At 41.7% G+C, this 23129-nt stretch overlaps 1 protein-coding gene across 5 annotated transcripts in view; it reads right to left on the bottom strand.

Annotated features, from left to right (window-relative positions):
* Positions 1 to 23129, bottom strand: part of trioa (trio Rho guanine nucleotide exchange factor a) — an 80721-nt gene that overhangs the window by 29439 nt on the left and 28153 nt on the right. For all 5 annotated transcript variants that reach the window (XM_073463547.1, XM_073463544.1, XM_073463543.1 and 2 more), the window contains exons 3-13: positions 16786 to 16860; positions 13104 to 13218; positions 11225 to 11417; positions 8348 to 8452; positions 7950 to 8146; positions 6137 to 6389; positions 5266 to 5388; positions 4391 to 4582; positions 2234 to 2365; positions 1267 to 1497; positions 421 to 543 (exon numbers count right to left, since the gene is read on the bottom strand). In XM_073463547.1, the coding sequence (XP_073319648.1) occupies positions 421 to 543; positions 1267 to 1497; positions 2234 to 2365; positions 4391 to 4582; positions 5266 to 5388; positions 6137 to 6389; positions 7950 to 8146; positions 8348 to 8452; positions 11225 to 11417; positions 13104 to 13218; positions 16786 to 16860 (1739 nt within the window). The remainder of the gene's footprint in view (positions 1 to 420; positions 544 to 1266; positions 1498 to 2233; positions 2366 to 4390; positions 4583 to 5265; positions 5389 to 6136; positions 6390 to 7949; positions 8147 to 8347; positions 8453 to 11224; positions 11418 to 13103; positions 13219 to 16785; positions 16861 to 23129) is intronic.

Below are 23129 nucleotides of genomic sequence, written 5' to 3' on the forward strand. Positions count from 1 at the left end.
TTATTTTGGTTAACATCAGCCAACACAAACCACTTAAGCTACTGCTCATACCAGACCAAAACAGGTTGCAGCAAGCAAGTCCCCGTATGTAATGAATTCAGCAAGAGTGTTTTATTGCTAATGAATTAACCTTTTCTTTTATAGGAAAAATAATTCATTATTCTTCTTTCAAAAGTTTCATAGTTTCAATTTGAAATTCAACTACCTAAACCGTTACTCTACAATTAAATAAGTAAATAAAATAACACAGGAAAACACAATATCATGAAGATTTTACAGTTGCTTTCTTGTAGCTGATGACCGTATTAGTGGTGGATAGGACTGGTGACGAGTTTAACATGAGAAAATAACCCTGTCAACACAGTGATATTTGGCTTAAACTTAGTAGAGAGTGAGAGTATTGAAACAAAACCAAGCTACCTGTGCCACTTCCTCAAAGTCCTCGTGGCGTTTCTGCAGAGCTCGGGCTCGGTGGAGGGACTTTCCCACACCTGTGTGTTTACTGAGGAAGGCCTCGCCATGGTTTTCTATCCAGTCCAGTACCTGTGCACAGAGACCACATGCCCACAAAGTCAGACAAACACTAGGAAAGAAGCAGCCACAAGGGGGCGCTCTAAGGTGATAGATGATCCACACGTGTTGATAATAATCAAAGGAGTGTGCAAGTGAAGAGGAATGACAGAATAGATGATCAGTTTTGTAAGAGACATTGCACCAAGCCTTTAATTTTCACACTCCTCTTCCTGAACTCTGTCCTTCAAAGTGTTAACGGATGAACAGCATCTGCATGGACATATGACCCAATTCAGTTGCCATAGCAACAGTTGCCATGTCAACACACTCAGGAATGCCCGTGATTTTTGGACAGCGTGCAACTGTATTATCATTTTGGACCACTTGCATGCTCACTGTACTTGTTTTCAAGCCTTTATTCTGCAGAAAGCATTTAGACTGCAGGCTTTTATCCAATGTTCCTTCCCACTAAAATGCATGATGAGTGAAGACGCAAGGTTTCACCAACTTGCTCAAGGACATTTTGATAGGAAACATGGCTGCTGCTGGGATCAAACCGTCTATTAGGAGTGGAATCCCTCTAACCAGTAGGCTACCCTGCTATTTTCAAATTACTGTCTAACCCTCTCATGTTATACTGAAAAAACTGGCAATTAAGTTTGATCCTGGAATTACCACGTACTCAAACCAATGTGCACATGCATATAAAGAAAAAAACATATACAGTATATAAGTGTGTGTGTGTGTGTGTACCTGTTGGACATCCTGTTGAAAGACGCAAAGCTGCAGGCGTTGGTGCAGCCGCACTTTGCGGTGTTGCCAAATGTTTTCCAGCTGTCTCTGGTGATGCAGCACCTCGTGGATGATGTCCAGGACGTGGTGCACTGCCTTGGAGTAGTTTGCTGATGCTGTCAGTGAATCAGCACTGCCCGGGGTCAAAGGTCGCTGCAGCTTGTCCAACAGGGCTTTGCCATCTTGGCTCACCTGAGGAACAGTTAGAAAATAAGTTGTTGTGGTGTTTATTTTAATCCCAACTACTGCACAAATGCACAGGAGTGAAAAGTACTGGCGGAATGGAAAGTATACTGGCATTAATATGTTTTGTATTTGACTGAACTTAGAAATAAAACATCATCCAAATAACACCAGCCAGTAAACTGTGTGGACATTTGCCTGGGAAAGCACACGCTTTCTATAATTAGAAACTCAAACAGAGAAATAATAAATAAAAAAGCCACACAAAGGAGGAATTGGTGAGAATGAAAAGTCATTTTTGGCACTGGAGAAATTCAATTCCTTTAATGTGGTCGGTGTAACAGTATTCTTTTCTTTGAAATTTAATTTGAAATAAAGAGTTTTTCTGTGGAGAAGTTGGTTAGAAAAAGCTTTAATTTTGACTTTATCCTAAAAAAACAATTCTCCCCAAAAACAAGATGAGAGGTGCATTTTACAGAGTTAAGAGTGTAAATTCCATTTTAAAAGCCTATTTTCCACTAATAGAGAAAAGCTACCAGTTATTGTATGTGAATTATGTTTCAATAACACCTTAAACCTAATTGTGACTCTTAAAAGTGCGTTGAGGTTTTAATAAACAGTGTATTGCTGCAAATTAAACCATGAACATGACATAGTGATATAATTTTTTTTATTTTCTACTCTATGATAACGCTATAATTTAATGGTTTTACACATGATAAATGCACATAAGGTGTGATGTTACCTCAGAGTAGGCAGCCGTGATGTGTTCATACAGGCCTTGGTGGTGGTGGATGGCGTCCTCAAGGTCTTGCAGCTCGGAGGGCAAATCCACCTCGCCGCATGCCTTGCACCAAGAGTCTACGTTACTCATGTACTGCAGGGGAAGACAAGCACGCTCACATTTACACAAACTGTCACTCAGATATAAAGCATTTCACATGAGACACAACATGAGACAGTGGTGTATACATCCTTTTTACTCTTCCCAGGAGTCACATGTTAGTCAGAGTGCGCAAGAAATCGCCTGAGGAGCATTTTTCTTTACCATCACTGAGCTTAAACATGCAGAAATGTCCTTTCATATGGTTATGAGCTCTCTGAAGACTTTATCAGAAGAATTATTCATGGCTGAGTGTGCTGTTCATTGGCCTGTGGTGACTTCCTGGAACTTTCTGTACCCCCACGTGGGAGGGGAGGAAAAACAAACCAATCAGGGAGGCTGGCCTCAAAGAAATATCAGAAAGTTGGTGGTTTCATTACTGCTGATAACTGGAAGAAGATACATGAAAAGTACAACGATTTACAATGAGTTTCTCAGTATGTGTGGAGGAGAAAAGGTTGGGGCGAAACCTCTGGAAAAAAAAAGCTGTTTCTATTTCAGCACACAAACATGAAAGGCTGGTCTGATGACGGCAATATTCCAGGTCGGAAAAGTCGTACCACCCATGTTCCCCGTGTGCTTTTTCAGGCAATGAATCATTCCATAGTGTCCCGACTAATGAGCGACGACAGAAATAACAGGAGATAACAAATACTCTACTTACAAGCTGCATTGTGTATGTAAATATATGTTAATGCAATGCAATGTTGGGCTTTATAGATTTAATGAAGCCAAATGGGTATTTCACAACCCAGAAAGTGTGTGCATATGTGCCTGTGTGCATCCATTAAGATGGTGAAGGTCAACACCTGAGCTGCTTCCAAAGGTACATCAATAAGAGAATCAAACATGATAAAAAAACCTGTTAATTAAGGAGCTTAACACGTGCTGGAAGGCAGGTTTTATCATCTTTGGAGTAAGGCTAGCTTTTCTTTATGCTAAGCTAACTGTCTCAAGCTTAAAGCAACATCATGTAACTTTTTACTTTAAAATAACAGCTTGAAAATCATGTTGATAGTAATGTCTTGTAATAGGGTCTCTGCCCCCCCATCACTTGTTTCTGCACTATGTGACTTCAGTGAGAGGGTAGGATCGCAGCGTTACATACATGTTTACTTCAACATACAAGTTGTCAACACATGACATTGTTATGATGAGTTTTGTTTGTAGTTAGCACCTACATTACGTCTGACAAACTGTTACAGACCTGGGATTTGTATTTAGGAGAGGGTTGTTCCACTCAAAAACCACTCTCATGGTTAGTATCCAAATATGAAAGTCCTATCAATCTTCTCATCTAACTCTTTGAAACCGGGGACAATTTGTTTCTGCAGCCCTGTACATGAAATTGTTAACTGGATTTGACCACTTTGATATAATATTGAAAACTAATATCCAGGTTGTAGGATTTTGTCACAAATAGATGCGGCACCCAACGTAATAACCCCATGCCTCACACTCTCTTACAGTGGTGGCCAAGTCAACAAGAAAAACACAAAGGGACCGCTGAAGAGTCAGTGTTTGGTTTGTCCATTCTGGGCTACTGTAAAACATGGCGGTGATTATTATATTCCATTTCAGCAGATAGATCCCCCTAAATTCAACATACAGGACCTTAAGGGCTAGAAATGATTTTTTCTATGTTCTTGCAAACTTTGAGGCACTGAAGACAAAACATGAGCTGAAACATTCCTCAAATTAATCAGCAAAAAAAGGTTCAGTAATTTTTAAAGGGAAATAGCAAACATTAGCTGGTTCCAACCTCTCAAACGTTAAACACTTCCTGCACTTCTTTTATTTTATATGACTTCAAACTGAATATCTTTCAGTTCAGAACAGCTATGCACACAAATCAAGCATCCTGAAAATATCACCCTGGGCTCTGAGAACTTGTTATTGACATCACTATGTACTGACTTTTAATAGAATTAAATGATTAATCGATGAAATACAAAATATTCACCACATAAATCTTAAAATAATCTTAAATTGCAGCCCTAAATCTTGTTTCTGACTCACCTGATCACATTTTTGGTGGAAGCTCGCCGACATCTCCAACAGAGTGCTGCGTTCATCCAGTGCGGCAGCGAAGGCCTTCCACTCCTTCTCCAGCTGACCTGAGATCTGCTTGATCTGCTGGGAGGCGTAGTGACCCGACTCCAGTAGCCGGTTTCCCACTGACATGATACGGTTGATGTTCACGTACACGTTCTGCACAGCAGGACGGGGAGAGAGGGAAAGAGACAGTTGAACAGAGGAGGCTGTGGGTAGGTTAAGCACCTGACATTGGGTGAGACTTAAATGAAAGAAGAGATATAGAAAAAGAATAACTAGACAGACGAGGAGATAGACTTGAGGAAAGAGTAAATGAAGTGCTGCAAGTAAAAGAGGAGCAGAGTCTGAGTTGATGGCTATTGAACTGGTGGCATCACTTCTCATCCGTTAACAGAAACTCTAGTGGCTAGATTTATTCCTTCTCTCCACAGTTTCATAATGGTTACATAAGGCTGACTGTGGATAAATAATAGGATTACTCAATACCTGGTTGTGCTGCTGCTAACATGCAGAAAATTTGCAAGTGCACACAAGCACAAGCTTCTCCAAACAAACACTCAAACACAGTACTAGAGGTTGACGCTAAGTGCAATAACTATATGATTATACAGTGCGGGGCACGGACTCGATACTCCAACTGGGCGGAAAAGCATTACCTCCTGCTGCGGATCAGTGGGTGCGTGTGTTTGTGTGTGTGTGTGTGTGTGTGTGTGTGTGTGTGTGTGTGTGTGTGTGTGTGTGTGTGTGTGTGTGTGTGTGTGTGTGTGTGTGTGTGTGTGTGTGTGTGTGTGTGTGTGTGTGTGTGTGTGTGTGTGTGTGTGTGTGTGTGTGTGTCTTACCATGCAGTTCATAGCGAAGTGGTTGTGCTGGGTTTGCAGCTCTATGGCGTGGGGGTGGTTGTTGCCAATCTCTGTGTAGCCTGCCAGGAACAAACCCTTGTTGTGCATGATCCAGTCAAACATCTGAGGCATGGGAAATTACAGAACAGACACATAGACAAAAAAATAAACATGTAAGGCAAATGAAAACATATACACAAAAGGTACGGGTTCATCATTAACTTCCACAGATCAATGCCAAAGCAGGTGAACAGCTGGCACTTAGCCTGAGTGTGTTTGTGTACTGCTGCAGTTTGCAGATACTTGTCATCTTTTCCAGGCCAGAATACAGAGAAACGGACTGCCTCGATTAAGAGTATCCTCTCAGGCTCTCCAAGAGAACAACTCGTGGCCTGTGGTGTCCTAGCAACAAGCTCCTACTACTGCAGTGTATCCAAGACTGCAGCTCTCTCCCTGTTGCTGCAACCTGCTATTTTATTCTACTCACTCAAACATGGATCTCTGAATTTTCTCTGCCTGTCTCCTTCTGTTTTGTGCCGCAGCTGTCATCACCTGAGCTGTCAGAGTAGCTGCTATCCTCCATCTCCCTGCCTGTTATCCTGGGAGGTGGTGGAGGGGTAAAGCCATTTGGATTATACCTGCCGTTTTATTTGTGGAATAAAGTTTAAGCTGCTGTTTTAGGGCCAAAATAAAAAGAGCATGAATTCATGAGCTCTGCAATCACAGCAGAAATCAATGCTTCTCTGTGGGTGTAATTAAGTTTTTGTTTGTATTGGCAGTTGTCAACCCCACAGTGATTAACAGCTGATCTTATAGATTACCACTACATCGCTGCTCATGCTGAATGACCCCCCTCCCGCGTTCCACAGACCTTCTCTGCGTCCTGTTCGAACAGCCGGAGCTGGAAGCACTGGTCAAGCTGGAGCTTGCGGACATGCCAGGCCTGGTGGAGGTGCTGTCGGGTGGAGTGAAGCTTATCCAGCAGCTGGGTGATCCGTGGCACCAGGCCCTGTGTGTCGGTGTTACACATCCCACCACTGCTGCTGCTGCTGCTGCCACCGCTGCCCCCACCTCCGCCGTTACGGTTAGAGAAGGACTCGCTGCTCTGGATTCGCTGGAGCAACCTGGAGATGGATTTAATGTGCGTTGATGCATTACTCATGCTTGTGATTTGCTGTAATTGCTTTAGTGAGCAAAGCTTTGCATTTGTGTTGAAAGAGAAGTGGTTGAAGGGACTAGCATGGATAGATATCACATCAGCAGATGTAAGAACATTACATTTATTTTTTATTCTACCTTTATTCTAAGGGAGGACATTGGGAAAATGTACATTTGCAATTATTGTGAACCATTAAGTGTATTAAACATAATGTTGACTTATATAACTTTCTATGGAGAGCAGCAGATTAGCGGTGTATGATTGATACGGCAAGGCGAGTTGACGGACCAGTTGCTGTATCCAAATTTACATAATCATGACTTCGTCCAGAATGACGCACCGGGTTCATGAAAATCAGATCAAACTGTCAAACTAGGCAGTGCTGATAAGATATGGATCAAGACTAAATACATATGTACTGTTTAGCTGTAATTTGAGAGAGCTTGTGACCCGGTTGCCATGTTAAAAACGGACAAGCCAAATCCAAGGATCTAACTAGCTGTTACGTAACCCATCAGCCACGGCTCCTAGTGCACCGGTACATTCAGATGCATCTCTCACCAAGTGTCTCTACCATAAGGGCCGCAGTATACTAAATTAATACTATTTCGTCAGAAATAGAAAGTGCTTATAGTTGAGAAAACACAAAGGGAGTCATAGATATGGGGTAGATGCTACATCACTTAAATATGGGGATAATCGTGCATATTTTTAAGGCTGTCTCTCCTGGATGACATTCATACTGTTGCACTTGGTTGTCATCAATGAGAGAAAAAAGAGAGCTGAGAGAGAAGTTCCAACACTGACTCATTTCTCACCTCCACACAGCTGGCTAATCAGGGCATGAAGAAATCTGACAGAAATGCGTGGACACAACCACCCCCTCATCTAATATCAGAGTAGTGTAGGGAGGAAGATGTCTTGATGCTGTATACTGGCCCCGTTAAAGGTGCAACAGAATTCAACAGAATGTGAAGAAATAAGAGCTTTGAGTTTATCTCAAAAGACGTCTACGTATTGTGTTGCGGAGATACCTACTTAAGTTGGCATGCTAACTAGCTAGCGCCGACCTTTCTTGTCTCGTAAAACCACTCCGAGCTCTCAGTCCGGACCGCTTTCTGCACAGCTAACTGAGCTAAAGACCTAACGACATGAGTAATTATTGTTTACTCTGGTGATGTGCTGCCCCCTTTTTGAGTATGAATGATGTGACTTTTCTTACATATAACACCTTTAAGCTTTACATACAGAGAAAAACACTGCCCATGTGGCAACCTGTGGCATGTGGGAGCAAACAAGTTTTTCTTCCTGATGCTATTGACGTTTGCATCTTTTTACTTTCATATCTCTCAGTTTTTACACAAACCCCAAAACAGTCGCCCACATGATTGACAAAGGCTATTTTTTGATACGACCGAGCAGATGGGAAAACATTTGGAAGGTGATGTGAGCCTTCCAGCCTCTGCCCTACTGTTTAGTCCTACACGAAAGAAAAGTCACAACTGATGTATTTCTACGTGCTTACCTCTGTCCCTCAGTGTCCAGCTCCTCTATCGGGGCTTTTATGACTTTCTTCTTCAGCGTGGCGTGTTCTTCTATCATCCGCCTGGCTCCTTCTAGATCCTGGGGAAAGTCTTTTCTCGACACCGTTTCTTGCATCTCCTCTAATCGGGACAACATCTGGGTGGCGTGACCAGAGAACTCCTCAAAGGCCACACGCACCTGGATAAAAACAGAGAAAAACATCAGAGTAAGGGGCTGTAAGTTTATGAAAATGACAGAATATGACTATGTTTACAGCTGCAAACAGCCAAAGCCACTTTCTTATTTTTAATACAATTCATCCACGTTTCTGCTTATTTCATTTGGTACAACTGGAATTTTAAGATTTCCTCAGTGACAGGATGGGCGGGCCACTCTTACCTCTATCCACTCTTCATGGTTGTAGTCAAGGCTGCCATCAAAGTCCGCCGTCAGTTGGGAGGGGTCGACGACCTTCGTCAGGCCCTCTAGCGACACCATGGTGGTCTATAGAGCAACGGTAGAGGAAAAGTAGTCGAGAGAGAAAGAGGGATTGAATAGGTTTTAGGTTAAATTCAGTCAATTGAGAGTATTACACCTCTAATCTCTCCTCTTCTCCTCCCACTGCATTTCTTTTTCTGCCTTCTTGTGCGGTTGAAAATTTTTGTTACTTCGCAAAGACATGAACAACCCTCGTTCGCAAAATATATCAACACAGGATGTTTTGATGACGGCAGAGTTGCAGCGATGTAATTTTCAGCAGAAAGCCATGTAATTAATTACTTAACACATCAATGACATGACTCAAGCCCGTTTTATCCTCTTTATCCTGCCAATTTAGCATGCTGCTGCTTCATTTCTTTTAAAAGCAGTCACCAAAAAACACCTTTTAAAGCATCTACAAATCTATCACAGACGGAAAAGCTCAGAAGTAAACACTTGAAACACCTTGGCACAATTTCTCTTTGATCCCCTCAGGTCGTCCTTCACTTTGGAGCTAAGTGAAATTAAAATCCTTTCCACACAACAATCGCATATTACAATATCGATTTCAGAGAAGCAGCAAGGAAATGTCTCCCTGTTTGGTTTCAGTGCCTCTGTGTTTCTGCAAAGCCACCTCCGCACAACACCCCCACACACATGGCCAGAGATGGATGGAGACAGAACGGTAGCGAGATAGCTTTGTGTAGGCCAAACAATGCAGAAACACACTGTTGTTGTCCTTGGGTAAAAAAGCACAGTGACACTCATCAGGGGAAAATACTGATACCACCATGTTCGCCATTGTTGTTTGAGTTAATTGATTTGTACTCTGTTGAATTGTGAGAGGGAGAATTGGTCAGGGCTGGTACGGTTTTTCTCCCCTGCCGAACCACACGATTTATCAGCAGGCAAAATTGAGGTTGCAGGCGGCTCTCTGCACCCCGGCTCGCTGCTTCCATTCTTTCCGTTTCAGTTCAACACAAAAGGATGAGAGAGGAGTGACATGTCCTACCTCCTCTTCTAGCTTTCATTTTACCAAGCCAGGAGAAAATCCTTGAGAAAAACACACACACACACTTGCCACAGTTACACTCAATAATGCGCATGCTGGGAGCCAATTGGTGGTGTGAATACTGGGCGTAGAAGACCGGATACTCAGGCTTGGAAAACTTTGCAAGTTTTTCACTCGTGCAAAGTTGTTATTGATTACTTGTCAACTATTAAATTAATTGCCAGCCATTTTGGTAAGCAACTGATCAGTTTGAGTCATTTCTTTAAGGGAAAAAAACGAATTCTAAATTCTCTGATTCCAGCTTCTTAAATATGAATGCTTTCCGGTATCTTTACTTCTGACTGAAAACAAGACATGAGAGGTTGCCATCTTCGGCTTTGGGAAACACTGATCAACTTTTTTCACCATTTTCTGAATTTTATAGACACCTAATTGATTAATCAAATAATTGTGGAAAAATAATCACTAGTTGCAGCCTTAATTTGCTTGATGAAATCCTTCTCTAGAAAGCTCATAAGGTCAGGTGGATATACATGAAGGCAGGCACACATACAAATCAACATGCAATGAGTCCGATCAATGCCCGTATGGCCTGGCAGAGCGTCCTTCAATAACCACAACCTGCCCTGTGGCATCTGCCTGTTCTTCCACTCAAACAGTCAATACGGTGTCATCAGACCACAGTGGACCTGTGTGTGCATGGGCATGGGAACAATCAGAGCCATTTCCACACCAGTGCATCCACACACACACAGATAGTCAGATGCTCACATATCAGAAACACACTGCACAGAAATCGAAGCACATACTGTACAAAGACGATCATTATCATAGCAAGGAAGGTTCTTTAATGACGGATCAAACAGGAGGGTGGGAAATCATTAGCTAGTCCTCATTAGAGGGAATTTACTGAACAGGCTTCAAATCAGACGAAGGCATTTTTTTACAACTTGAAACGCAGAAAGCCCACACTTATTAACCCGTGCAGTGGTGTTTTCAGTATTTATCCCACTGGTGCACACTGTGGTGCCAGTTTATAACTACGAAACGGTCCCAGCATCAAAATAAGCCTGTTCTTGTGAATATATCATTAAATTAGCTGTGAAAAAGGCTTCTAACGCATGACTGACAGCATCACAAACACTGCTCCTCGTGATCCGCTGTGTGCTGTTTTGTGTTGAATGTGTGGAAATGTTTTCCTCTGGTTAACTGCTGGTGAAGTGCGCACCCAAAGCAGCGGGGAGAGGAAAAAAACGAAATGTGTCGACAATGAGCGACTCAGCTGGCCATTATCGCAACTCAGCTGATGGGGAATTAAAGAGAAATGGTTGACTTTTTCTACTTTTATAACTCATTACTTCAAAATGGCAAATATAAGATTAAGGTACTAAATCTCTCTTTATCTGGGTGCTTACACAATTCATTACAGCATGCTAAAAATATAATATAGCCAAGTCTATCCTTAACTGAGCAGCACTTTAATTACATAATTAAAGTGACGTTGTTGCTTTTCCAAGTGGCAGCTCACTTTGCAGTTCCCATAATTCTCCCCTGGTTTTAACTGTAATGACATTGTTTGTTATCTATAAGTTTACATTTACTGCTGTCATGCATGGCAATATATGACAATTCAAAACATAACATATTCTGGCATTTTAAATCAATATTATTGTTTAAGTTTTCAAATAATTTTGCAGGTTAAAATGCATGTTTCAGATTATAAGATAAGCAGCCAGCGAGTTGAGATGAAGTTAAAATAATGTGTTATTGTAGATCCATCCTACCTCAAATTCGAACTTAGAGCTGCCGAAGTTGGTCCTCTGCTTCTGCCAGAAGTTGTCTGGTTTGATGATGAGGGCGACGTGGATGCAGGATGGAAACGATTCCTGCAGGATCTTCAGCAGAGGCTTGATGCTGTCCCATTTGGAGCCGCGCATATCAACGATGACCGTGAAGCCATGTTTACACACCTCCTCGCTGGGATGGATGGAGGTCGGCGGGAGTGGGAGGAATTAAAGAGAAGAGAGAGGAGGGGAGGAGGATGTGAGGGAGGGAGGGGCGGCGAGAGAGTATAATCCAGAGAGAGAGGAGACAGATGACAGGCGTGGGAAAGGATGAGAGAGGGATGGAGAGAAAAACGAGAAGAGAAGAGGGGAGATGGAGATTGAAAAAGGAAAAGAGAGAAAAAAGGGGAGGTAAAGAATCAAAACAAACAGTGAGATGACGCATTTTCTATAACGTGAGAAGCCTACGCAGCAAACATACATCCCACGCACACATACATCCGCCCACACACACATACACCCGCCCACACACACACACACACACACTCCCACACCCACACAGAAACCTGCGACGAATGAGTCATAAATGTGTGCATATATATAAAAACACAAATCAGCACATTTGTGCATCAGCAGCCTCGTCTCCCTGGGGCGCTGAGTTCTGGACGAAATCATTATTGCATATCCTCATGTGCACACATACACACACCTGAAACTAAAATCTGCTCTAATTATGCAAGATCTTTCCAAAAATACATATTTGACTTCAAGATGCAAGGAAAAAACACGTAGCTCATTTGGCTTCATGTATCTTATCACAATTACTTATTTTATTTAACAACCCTGGACTGCTTCTTCCCCTACTGGTAATTTTATGCATTTTAAAATTGTCCCTCCATCCAAATATTTTTGCAATATCCTTCTATTCTTGCATCTCTATACCTCCATCCTCATCCAAACCTCTCCCTCTCCCTCTGGAACAGCCTGTCAGTAGATAGCCAGTGTGCAGCAGTGTGCAGATGTTGCCTTTCCTAAAATAGAACACCTTTGGTCACCAAAAACCAAACACTTGAGAGAGAGTACGAAGATGTGCAAAACATGACATGACGACAGCGTGGTCGCAAATGTCTTAAAGACACCACTGAAGTAAAAAAGGATCACTGACAGTGAATTTACTCGCATTTTTAACCGTGCAGAGATAGTACACAGCAGTAAAGCAGACACAGAGAGGATGGATGGATTAAGGCGGGTGGAGGGTGGAGACGAGCGGCAGATTAAAGAGACGGAGAGGTAAACAGAGAACTGGAGAGATGTTTTACCTGCGAGGCGAGGAGCTACTCGTCCACAGTAACTACTGCTGCTGCTGCTGCTGCACTGCCTCAGCTACTGCGACACTTTGTTTTGCTTTCACACACACACACTCGCTCGCTCTCTCTCTTGCTCACACACACCTCCTCACACATGCGCTCTCCGTCTCCGTCAGTTTTAATCCCCCCCACACCGCCTCCCCACCCCTCTCTCCCTGTCTCTCCACTGCTTTCTCTCTGCTGATCCCTCCTTCCTGCCATCATTTGTTGTGTGTTGTACATCCCTCTCAGCTCAGGCTTTCCCCTCTCTGTCTCAGCATCTCACAGTGTCTCTAGAACGGATTTTTGGCAGCCGAGAAGCTGCGGCAAGCTAACTGGTCTTGAATTATTTCTCTCTCCGTTCCTCCCTCACATGCTCATCTCAGCTCTCTCACGTGTTTCCTTCGCAGAGTCTTCTCCACTTGCTCCGGGTGTTTGCTTCGTTTCAAGGCATTGCTTCTCTTTAAATATGAGACACACGCAGATACTGCAATCACGCACACACCATGGAGCAAATGTAATGAATGTGTAACCTGGGGATGCCAGCGAGGTAGGCAATCAGTCTCCTCAGGTCGTCCGTTCGTATTCTATCGTGGTTGCTGCGTGATGGAAACGTTAACACCGGACCACCGCGTCTGTCTCTGCCACCTGAGGGGACACACACACACACACGCACACACAAAGACAGAGTCAGATTAAAGTAAGAACATTGACAGAAAATACAGGAATATATCTAAAAGACCATAATGAATTGTTGGATCTAAATATCAGTTTAGTGCATTACATCATTGCTAACAAAATTGATTTAAACAGTGAAAGCTATTCCAAATCACCTGAGTGTATATTTGTGTCACTAAATCAGCAAAAATCTGACTGGAGTATAACAGGCATGACAGTGACAAGTAAGCTCATTCCATAAATGAGTCACGGGTTCAACAAATATACAAGATGCTGAGCCTGCTAAATTGAACGCCCTTGGCAACTGATTTACAATTGATTTGAATCACTATTTGCTCTGCTAGAAACTAGAAACTCAAAACTAATGGAGCATTCTTATAATACAGGGCACACACTGAGAAACCATTACCAGAAATTTGTAGAAAAGGCATCACAAGAGAGGAATTTTTATATTCATATTCACAGTGAAGAAAATGCTACTTCTTTTAACATACGCCACAAGCTTAACTGTATATTTTATCCTTGTATATGTTCTTGTTAATACAAAAGACAGGCTCATTTCTATTTGTGATCTATGATGATAAACGCAATATGTTAATGTTAATGAACACAATGCATTCATTAGAAGAAAGGGTTACAGCAATCCTAGCTATTCTATGAGGCTGTACTGAGGAACGGCAGTGCTTGGAGCTAAATACTGCTCACATGAAAGCAAGCTCATAGTGAGAAGTCAAATTGAATTTCCCCAGCAGGATCAATAAAGGTACATCTTTTCTTATCTTATCTTAAAGCAGGTAAAATGTTCATTTCATTATCTATGTTTAGTGTGTTAGCATGCTAACATTTCCTAATTGGCACAAAACACAAGGTAAGGCTGAGGCTGATGATGATGTCTATATGTTGGCAGTTATTTTGTGATAAATCAAACCCAAACCAAAAAAGATCAAATTAAAATTTTGACCTGATTGTGTTGCTAGATGAGATGTGAGGGGATCACTGAAGTCATTACAATTTATCCCGAGGAGGACACATATGTCTCTACTAACGTTAATGGCAATCGATCAAATAGTTGTTGAGATATTTCACTCAGAAGTAAGGCTGCACGAGATAAAATATTTTGAATATTTTGACAGGAATTACGAGTTGCGTTATGATTATGATAAGGATTAGTGGGAGTGATTACTATTGCATCACAATCTCCATTTTCACTGAAAAAAGTATTCAGTCCATGATGATGTGACATTTGTTGGGGTCTGTACCAAACGTACATTTTTTTCTTACATCTGAAGAACAAGATTTTTAGACCAGAGTATCTCTGCAGCACTACAGTACTTCATTATAATGTTGTAACATTAAACCGTTATTAAAAAATTGCTGCTTCTTGCAATTTGGATATTACACTTGCCCATTTTGCGATTCCAGTAATATTCTAATCAATTGCGCAGCCCTACTCAAAACCATATACATCAAGCTCATTTTGGCACTAGAAGTAAAGTCAGAGCATCTCCAAAGTCAGTAGGATATGTCATCTGGGGAACATGCATGTGTGTTTAAAATGTTGTGCTAATACATCAAGATGATGTTGATATATTTCCCAGGATATGTGAAAACTTTGACATGTTGGTGGTGTTGGAAGAAAGTCCAGAGGATCAGTTAAGTCAGTAGGATTCATCCTCTGGGTACAGTACGGTCTCAACATAATGTCTGGTAGTTGTTGAATTATTCAGTCTGAACTGAATGAGCAACCAGATATTACTGTTCCTAGAGCTATGACACTAGCATAGCTAGAAATACATATAAATCAAATTATAAAAAGGTTTGGTTATTCCAAACACATGTCTGTATTGTATGCAGTATTCCGACACAGTGTGCATTTTTTGCATACCTGACATTTTGTGTGTTTACAGTATTACAGCCTTCAAGAGCCTTGAGCCTGAATCCAAGTTTTTGAATTTATTTTTGTCATTTTAATTGGTAGTTGGGGAGCACTTGCTGTTTACAATACATAGTCATTAGACTGAATTATGAATATCTGGTACAATAATAACAACAATATTTTGCCTCTAGTTCCTGACCACTTTCAGAAGCTGAGCGCTGCTCCAGTCACGTGGGAACTTGTAAACACAGGCTGGCTGCGCACAGCCCACAAATTAGTGAGTTCAGGCGGGTTGCTGTGCGCCTGTAGGCTCGACCCGGCCGCTCAGAGGAGAAAATCAAACGCTCACGTGGCGAACAGGCAAACATGAGTGAGCACGAACATGGCCGATTTATTAAGGGGCCAGATTCGGGATAATAGGCTTAGCTCATTTACCCTCCTTTTCACAAGCGGTCCCTCCTCTACCTCCCTCCCTCCTTCATTTCAAAGCCAATTACTCCGCGAGCGACTACTATGGGATGCGGTAGCTGAGAGTAAGTCATCTCCATGGCAACGGTGCCCTGTCTCTCCCTCTCTCAATTTCAATGTGTTTGTCTGAGTCATCGTCCTCATCATTGTGTTTCTGCCTGTGACCTTCGCTGCATGCACGGCAACAAGTAGACCAAAGAGGAGTGTGCACACAACACACACACACACACACACACACACACACACACACACACACACACACACACACACACACACACACACACACACACACACACACACACACACACACACACACACACACACACACACACACACACTCATACTATAACCCTACATTTCACTTGAATATTCCACTTGAAATCTACTGTATCATAGTGTTTTTCCACTGGCATCTGCAAGCACATTGATGCATGTAACGATAATACACACACTCTCTCACACACAGACACACACACATGCACAAGCTGAATAATGTTTTTGTGTCTTGTACAAATAATCCTGCTGGATGTTCTTGGCAGTCCTTATGTCCAACTCGGCCTCCTGTGAGTTTTCCCTGGCAAGACTCAAGTGTGTGTGTGTGTGTGTGTGTGTGTGTGTGTGTGTGTGTGTGTGTGTGTCTGTCAGTATGTGTGTGTTTGTGTCAGACATGGTTGAGCTTTCCTTAGAGGGAGTAAAGACACAGCTGTAGCTGTCTATCCTGTAGTCCTGCTCATACTGACTAAACAATAGATGTCTGTGTGTGTCAGTGTGTGTATTTAGTGTAGTCTGTGTGTGCACGTATGTCTGTGAAGTAGGGTCGAGGGGTAAGTGTCTGGGCCTCAGCCTGACCCCGTGAGTTTTTGCAGGCAGAGTGCATGGTTCGTTATTATGTCCAGACTGTGTGTGTGTGTGTGTGTGTGTGTGTGTGTGTGTGTGTGAGAGAGAGAGTGAGCGAGAGAGAGACAGAGAGAGAGAACGAGAGAGAGAGAGAGCGAGAGAGAGAGAGAGCGAGAGAGTGTACATACCTGGGAGCTGTGAGTATATGCAAACTAAGGACTCTACTTCATGTTTCATTAGCCTTGTCTACCATGATCACAAACCCGAGGTTGGTAGACCTGTCAGACTAGACACGCGCACGCACGCACACAAACACACGCACACGTGCACACACACGCACACACACTTAATCTTACCTGACAAAAAGGCAACTTTTTCTTTGAGGATGGGAAGTACCTCCATTGCTCTCATCTCCTCATTTCTCCTGAAACCTGCATGAAGAGAAAGGGAAGACAATGAGGTTTGAATGTAAAAACTGAACAAAGCACATCTCCTTGTTCTTTCCCAGTTGATCAGATGTGATTTTTTGTCATGAGGGCAGATTATGTAGGACAGAGAAGATTAGCGCCGTCACATTTTCTTTGAAATTCGGTCATTCATTTGAGCCTGGTGGAAAAGTCGATATTCGAACTATAACAACCTGTTCATATTCAGACATCCTAAAAATTCACTTTCAGTTTGACCTATTTCATACCCTGTATCAGTAAACTAAGCTTGTGGCAGTGCTGTAGTAATGAGTCCTAAACCCCAAAATAAGTTAGCAGTTTTGCACTTCTGGTTCCTTCGTCGTGAATTCAGTGGGTTTTTTTTAAATGGGTTTTCAGTTAGATGCCTGTAATAAAGTCTGTGGTTAGAGATTTTCAAGTCTTATTCTACGACATTAAATATGTCAGTAAATTCCCCACATGGGAATTATAAAGCGTTTATATATCTTAAAAAAAGGTGTTAACATGTGGCTAAATGAGACTACATAGGCTGAATTGATCAATTTATAGAAAAGTGTGTATATTATAGTGTAGTAGGAAGCTTAATTTCCGCGGTTAGCCTGTAAGAATACGTCATCGATACCACTCTCTATGTTATGTTGTTTGCTATGGAAATGGACGACACTAGCGAGCAAAGCTGTCCTGACCTAACAATCACGACACCAAAGCATCTGAGAGGCAGTAGATAAAAAGTATTTCAGGTTCCACACACACATTACAATTACGTGTTAATACAGCTGTTAAAAAAAGTTTCAATTTCCGGAAGGATACGTGTCAGACAGGTGTAATGTAAAGTTAGTACAATAGTACAATTATTATTAGTACAACAACGAAAATAATGTTGGGGGTGAGGGTATGCCCATTTAAATTCATTCATTTAATTGTGTGCCAATTGCAATGTGTCCAAACTTGACTTTTGGAAAAAATGACAGCCCTAGAGCAGATTTTGTCCACTTGTAATCTGTAGATCCGCAGCTTTTAAACACTGGGGATTGAGTCCAATTTCAGATTGCTTGCATCATGAGGAAAAAGCTAGTAAGACACACACACACATACACACACCAAGAGGAAGCATAGAGGCTGTGGTCGGAGAAACAGTAGTGGTTAGAGTTAAGTGTGCCAAACTGAGGGGAAGTTGAGGAGAAACAAAGAGCTGTTGTAACTCTTACTGTAACAGAGGTGAAATGGGGTAAAGTAACACTAAATACCACCGGCCACTTCAGTTCCCATCAGCTACAGTTAAAGCACAACACAATTGCATTTTAGTACCTGGTGTATTTTACATCTGCCAGTAAGTGTTCAGTTGAAGAAAAAAAACTGAATGCTAATGTCAGCATGCTAACATGCTCACAACACGAATGCTAACATGGGAGGGAGGCTGATGGGAATGTCACTAGTTATGATGGTACTACATCATAAACTACTGAAACTTTGACCAGATAAAGGCATGAGATGTAAAGACAAAGGATCAACAAAGTTACCAAATGTTCCGTAATAGCTTGTTGTGGCGCAATCTGCAGATGGAGGGCAAGTGATTTATGATACACTGTGTAGTGATTCATAGAAAGCACCATCACAAACTTTAAACATGCGTTGTTTACTGTTACCTACACCTTCATCATAGGGAGGAGTGGAATTGGATGTTTTCATTTGTGCGGTGACCGCTTCGTCAAAGGTGAATTTGTAACAATTTCATGGCCATCCATCCAATAACTGTTGAGACGTTTCAGACACAAACCCACAAATGTCAGCACCATGGTTGCAAGAGTTGTAAAGTCGTGATCGTACTCTTGAGACCACCAATGCCTGTGCAGAATTTTATGGCAATCCATCCAGTAGTTGCTGAGATATGTTAGTCTGGACCAAAGTGGCGCACTAGCCAACCTATCAACAGACCAACACTGCCATCCACAGAGCCATGTTCAAAAGTTATTGCCCCAATTACCCTATTTAACAATTTTTATAAACCTTATAAATCCTGGGCATCATCAACTAACTGCATGTTTCCAATTTAAAATTGAGACATCTCAGCTTTCAAAATTTCCCTCCACCTTCTGTACAAACCGCAGTCAGGAGATTTTCTAAATGGCACTAATAGAGAAGGCCAACAAGCTGTCAGCTGAGAAAAATGAATATAAATATAGTTACTATACCCACTTCAACTCTGTTTGCCTTCTGTTAGACTACTAATCTCTGTCCTTTTCCTATAAATAAATGGCTGCTAGTACTTGCTATAATTCAGTGATGAATCACACAATTGTGGCTGAACCTTTGCTTCATAAAAGCTTGAACATTTTCTCAACACTGGTTCTCTAATAACCGTGACTCTTTCTTGGGAAAAAAAAATCCTCTGGCACATCACAGAAGGGCTGATGCGTTTTACATACTAGTTTGTCTGGAATAAATGGAAGAACTGGAAGGTTAGCATGAGAATTAATTTGTAAAATGAAAAAAAACCCACAGCAATGATCTGTGCTATAAATTGACACCCTATAAATGTCAGACTGGATCTCGTGGGTGTGATGGAGCCAAAGATCCCCTCGCTGTGCTGCTAATATTCTGTCAGAGGTGAATGAATGACTGTCAGGAGATATTCAATAAGTGAAAACCTGTTCAAACAACCACTATATATAGACACACTATTCCCCTACGTGATTAAACTCACATCTCACCTTCAAAATACACAAACACACACACACACACACACACACACACACACACACACACACACACACACACACACACACACACACACACACACACACACACACACACACACACACACACACACACACACACACACACACACGTGGACAGAATGGGTCCAGATTTTGTCCTTCAGACACAGCAGAGGTGTAGTTTGTGATTGATGGCACAGAGAGTCATTTTGTCTTTTATGAGTCGGGGTGTGGATCTTTAGGCACCCCTTGATTTGATTAAATTCTGATCCAGAGGGCTACGCAATTATAAAACAAGTATTGATCCATCGTGATGCATCAAAATGTTTGATTTCTACACTTCTTGCTCAGTTATATATAATATGTCATATTTATAATGATCCATAATGAAAATACACAGGTGAACTGCTTGAATTTACCATAATCTTTGCTCATGCTTAGCCACCCTCAACAAAAATGTATATCACTACTAATTTTCAACCAAATTTTGATTCTGTGAAGCATTAATATAGTTAGAAGAAGAATCTATAGTAGTCACATACAATCATACAATGTACAATGTAGTAAAAATGGCTATCTGCATTTAACCTATCCCTGGAGTGCAGTGGGTAGCCAACGTACAGCACCTGAGGACTAACTCCAAATTCTAAGCGAGTGCCTTGGTCAAGAGCACTGACAGGAGAAATAACCAAATATACATGTCTTGATGGTGGGGGAAAACCCACACAAGCACAGGGAGAACATGCAGGCCCAAGAGCTATCACATCTAGAAGTTGTCTGGTCCTGCATAAAAAAAATGATTGCCACAGAATTTGCTAAGGACCTTCACAGCTACAGTAAAAGAAAAATCCTTTTTAAACATATTTGTATTTTGTATTCTGTATAGGGCCTAGGTAAGCTGATTGGAATGACCACTATCACACTTAATATATAAACATGGTGCACATGTCCACATTCGTTACATTTCACCATCCATTTGGTTTAGCCGTAAGAAATGTACGTGTGTGTTAAATTTTCCATTATTGGATTTTCTGCATCAAGATGTAACCTTTCAAGAGAGATTTGCAAGGCAGCTACAATTGTTAAATTTTTTCACAACACCTAATTATGAGGGCCATTCATTATTAAAGTGTCTTTCCCCCTGGTTCTGTGGGTCTTTTACATTCTGTCTGCGTAAACCTTTCAAAAAACATCATAAGACACACACACACACACACACACACACACACACACACACACACACACACACACACACACACACACACACACACACACACACACACACACACACACACACACACAAATTGTTACCATGTATTACATAATGGGTACAACGTAAACGGAACGAATGATTTCTCCTCTGGCTTTCTGTTGTTGATGTAGACCCACACACATGCGCGCGCACACACACACACACACACACACACCCCTCTTGGGCACTCGTAGTGAATTGTACTCCAGTCTCTGCTCTCAGCATGCCGTCGTATTTATGATTGCATGCTAATAAGATGCTAATTCTTTTTCCGCCACCGGAGGAGATGGATGAGAATCAGGACTTGTCTCTATTTTTACTCGTCTTTCCTCCTCTCATTTGTCTCCTGACTTCCCACAGGGTGCCACAAAAAACAAATTATCATGATCAACTACATTTCCCACTGTGCTCCTGTAGAGTGTGAGCTTTATAGATGATGCATTAGAGAAGGTTGATGCAGACAGAGGGCTTTGCTGTGCCGCTTGTCCACACATGGACTAGAATTCACTCTCTCTGCAGAGAGCAGGGGAGTCAAATTAGGCTGCCACTAATAATTGCATACTAATTTGACACCATTTTTTGCTTCATCATTTGTCAGTAATCTGTCAAAGATAGTATTAAATGCCTGTCACATGTTTCTAAAGCCCAATAATATCTTCAATTTGACAGACAAGCATTTCGAAGGCCAAAGCTACTTTAAATTCAGCAACTACTCACTTTCAGAAGTTATGACCATTAAGTCTTTGGCAGTTTTGCTTGTGTTCTTCAATCATGACCCTGGCCCCCCTGCCCTGCATGTTTTAGCTGTTTCCCTTCTCCAACACACCTGATTCAAATGATCAGCTCATCATCAAGCTCTGGGACATTTAAACGTATTTAATTTAGTATCATATAAAACAGAGAAAAGCAGCCAGTCCTGAAATATAAGAACTGGAATCAGAGATTATGTAGCACATTTGCATGATTAATAATTTAAACGATTTGTCAATTCTAAAAACAGTTGCTGATTATTTTTCCAATTGTCGTTGCAGCTCTACACAGGCGACCAAACATTACTGGTTCACCGTGTCATCGTTGCATCTTATTTACAGTGGTAACACCTCAACTTTGGCTGTGTTAGAGTCTTTTCTTACCATGGAGTGAATCATCTCCTTATGCAAAGACAATCTTTGATGTTTCCCACAAACTTGCCGTCTGATTGGCCGGCTGCCATCATGCAGCAGGATAATCAAAGGTAAGTGAAAGACCGAATGTTGACGAGATGACAAGCAGTAAACCACTACGTGTGTGTGTGAGACAGAGAGTGTGTGTAGAGGAGGGAGTACACACAGTGAGTGCTTTGTAGCTCTGTGTGAATTCACTAATGTACAGTCAAATTTAACGGTCTGCCTGGACACACACTGTCCTCTGTAAACAAGCACGCACACACTTTTAACCCACAAATCCTTAGAAACACTGTTAGATATCATCAAATTGATTCTGGGAATTCAAGCAACAATTATTTCTTTCCGAAAAGCTCCTTCATCAACCTCTACTTTGGTCAGTGATTTCCTCCATCTTCCAGACTGAATTCAACATGCTCCAGAAAGGTGTAGGGAAGTTGTTCCAGCAAAAAGGGCTCTGGATTGTTGATGTAACTGCTAGCGGAGAAACATTTCCTTCTGTGATGAGAATATGTTTGTGATTTCATCCTTTGAGACTGATGTGTAATCGCTTCTCTACACAGCATCACCTGTTAGGATGATTACTTGATGATTAGAGTTCATTACCTAGAACCCTGAAACGTTTCATGAAACGCAATGAAAATGAACAGCACAAACTCCAGTGGAGGATTTAAACCGTGCTGAAGTATTTCTGGGGGTGGATTATTTTTTTCTTCTACCAAACACAAAAGGGAAGTTTAACCACAAACACATCACCTCCCTGTGCTCTGCAAGTGTTTTGGGACTGGAGAAAGTGGCACAGCAGCTAAATATAGAGTGGCCGGGTCACACTCTCTCACACACACAAAAACACACACACACACACACACACACACTAGAGAAGGAGGCCTTTCTGGACGAATGATGAGCATAAAATAAGAAAGAAGAGGAGAAGAGAAACTATGAAATGTGTGAGATTATGAGAGGGCGAAGGGAGGGAATGAGTTGAGAATCCAGAACCAGTTCCAAATTGTTCAATCCATAAGGATCGTAGACCTCCAAGCTTATCAATTCCTTTAATCAATGCTGCATGTTTTTCTAACAGCTGTAAATCGCAAAACAATGATGTCAAACAAGGACTGC

Source organism: Pagrus major, chromosome 3 (genome assembly GCF_040436345.1).
Source record: "Pagrus major chromosome 3, Pma_NU_1.0".
Lineage (NCBI taxonomy): Eukaryota > Metazoa > Chordata > Actinopteri > Spariformes > Sparidae > Pagrus > Pagrus major.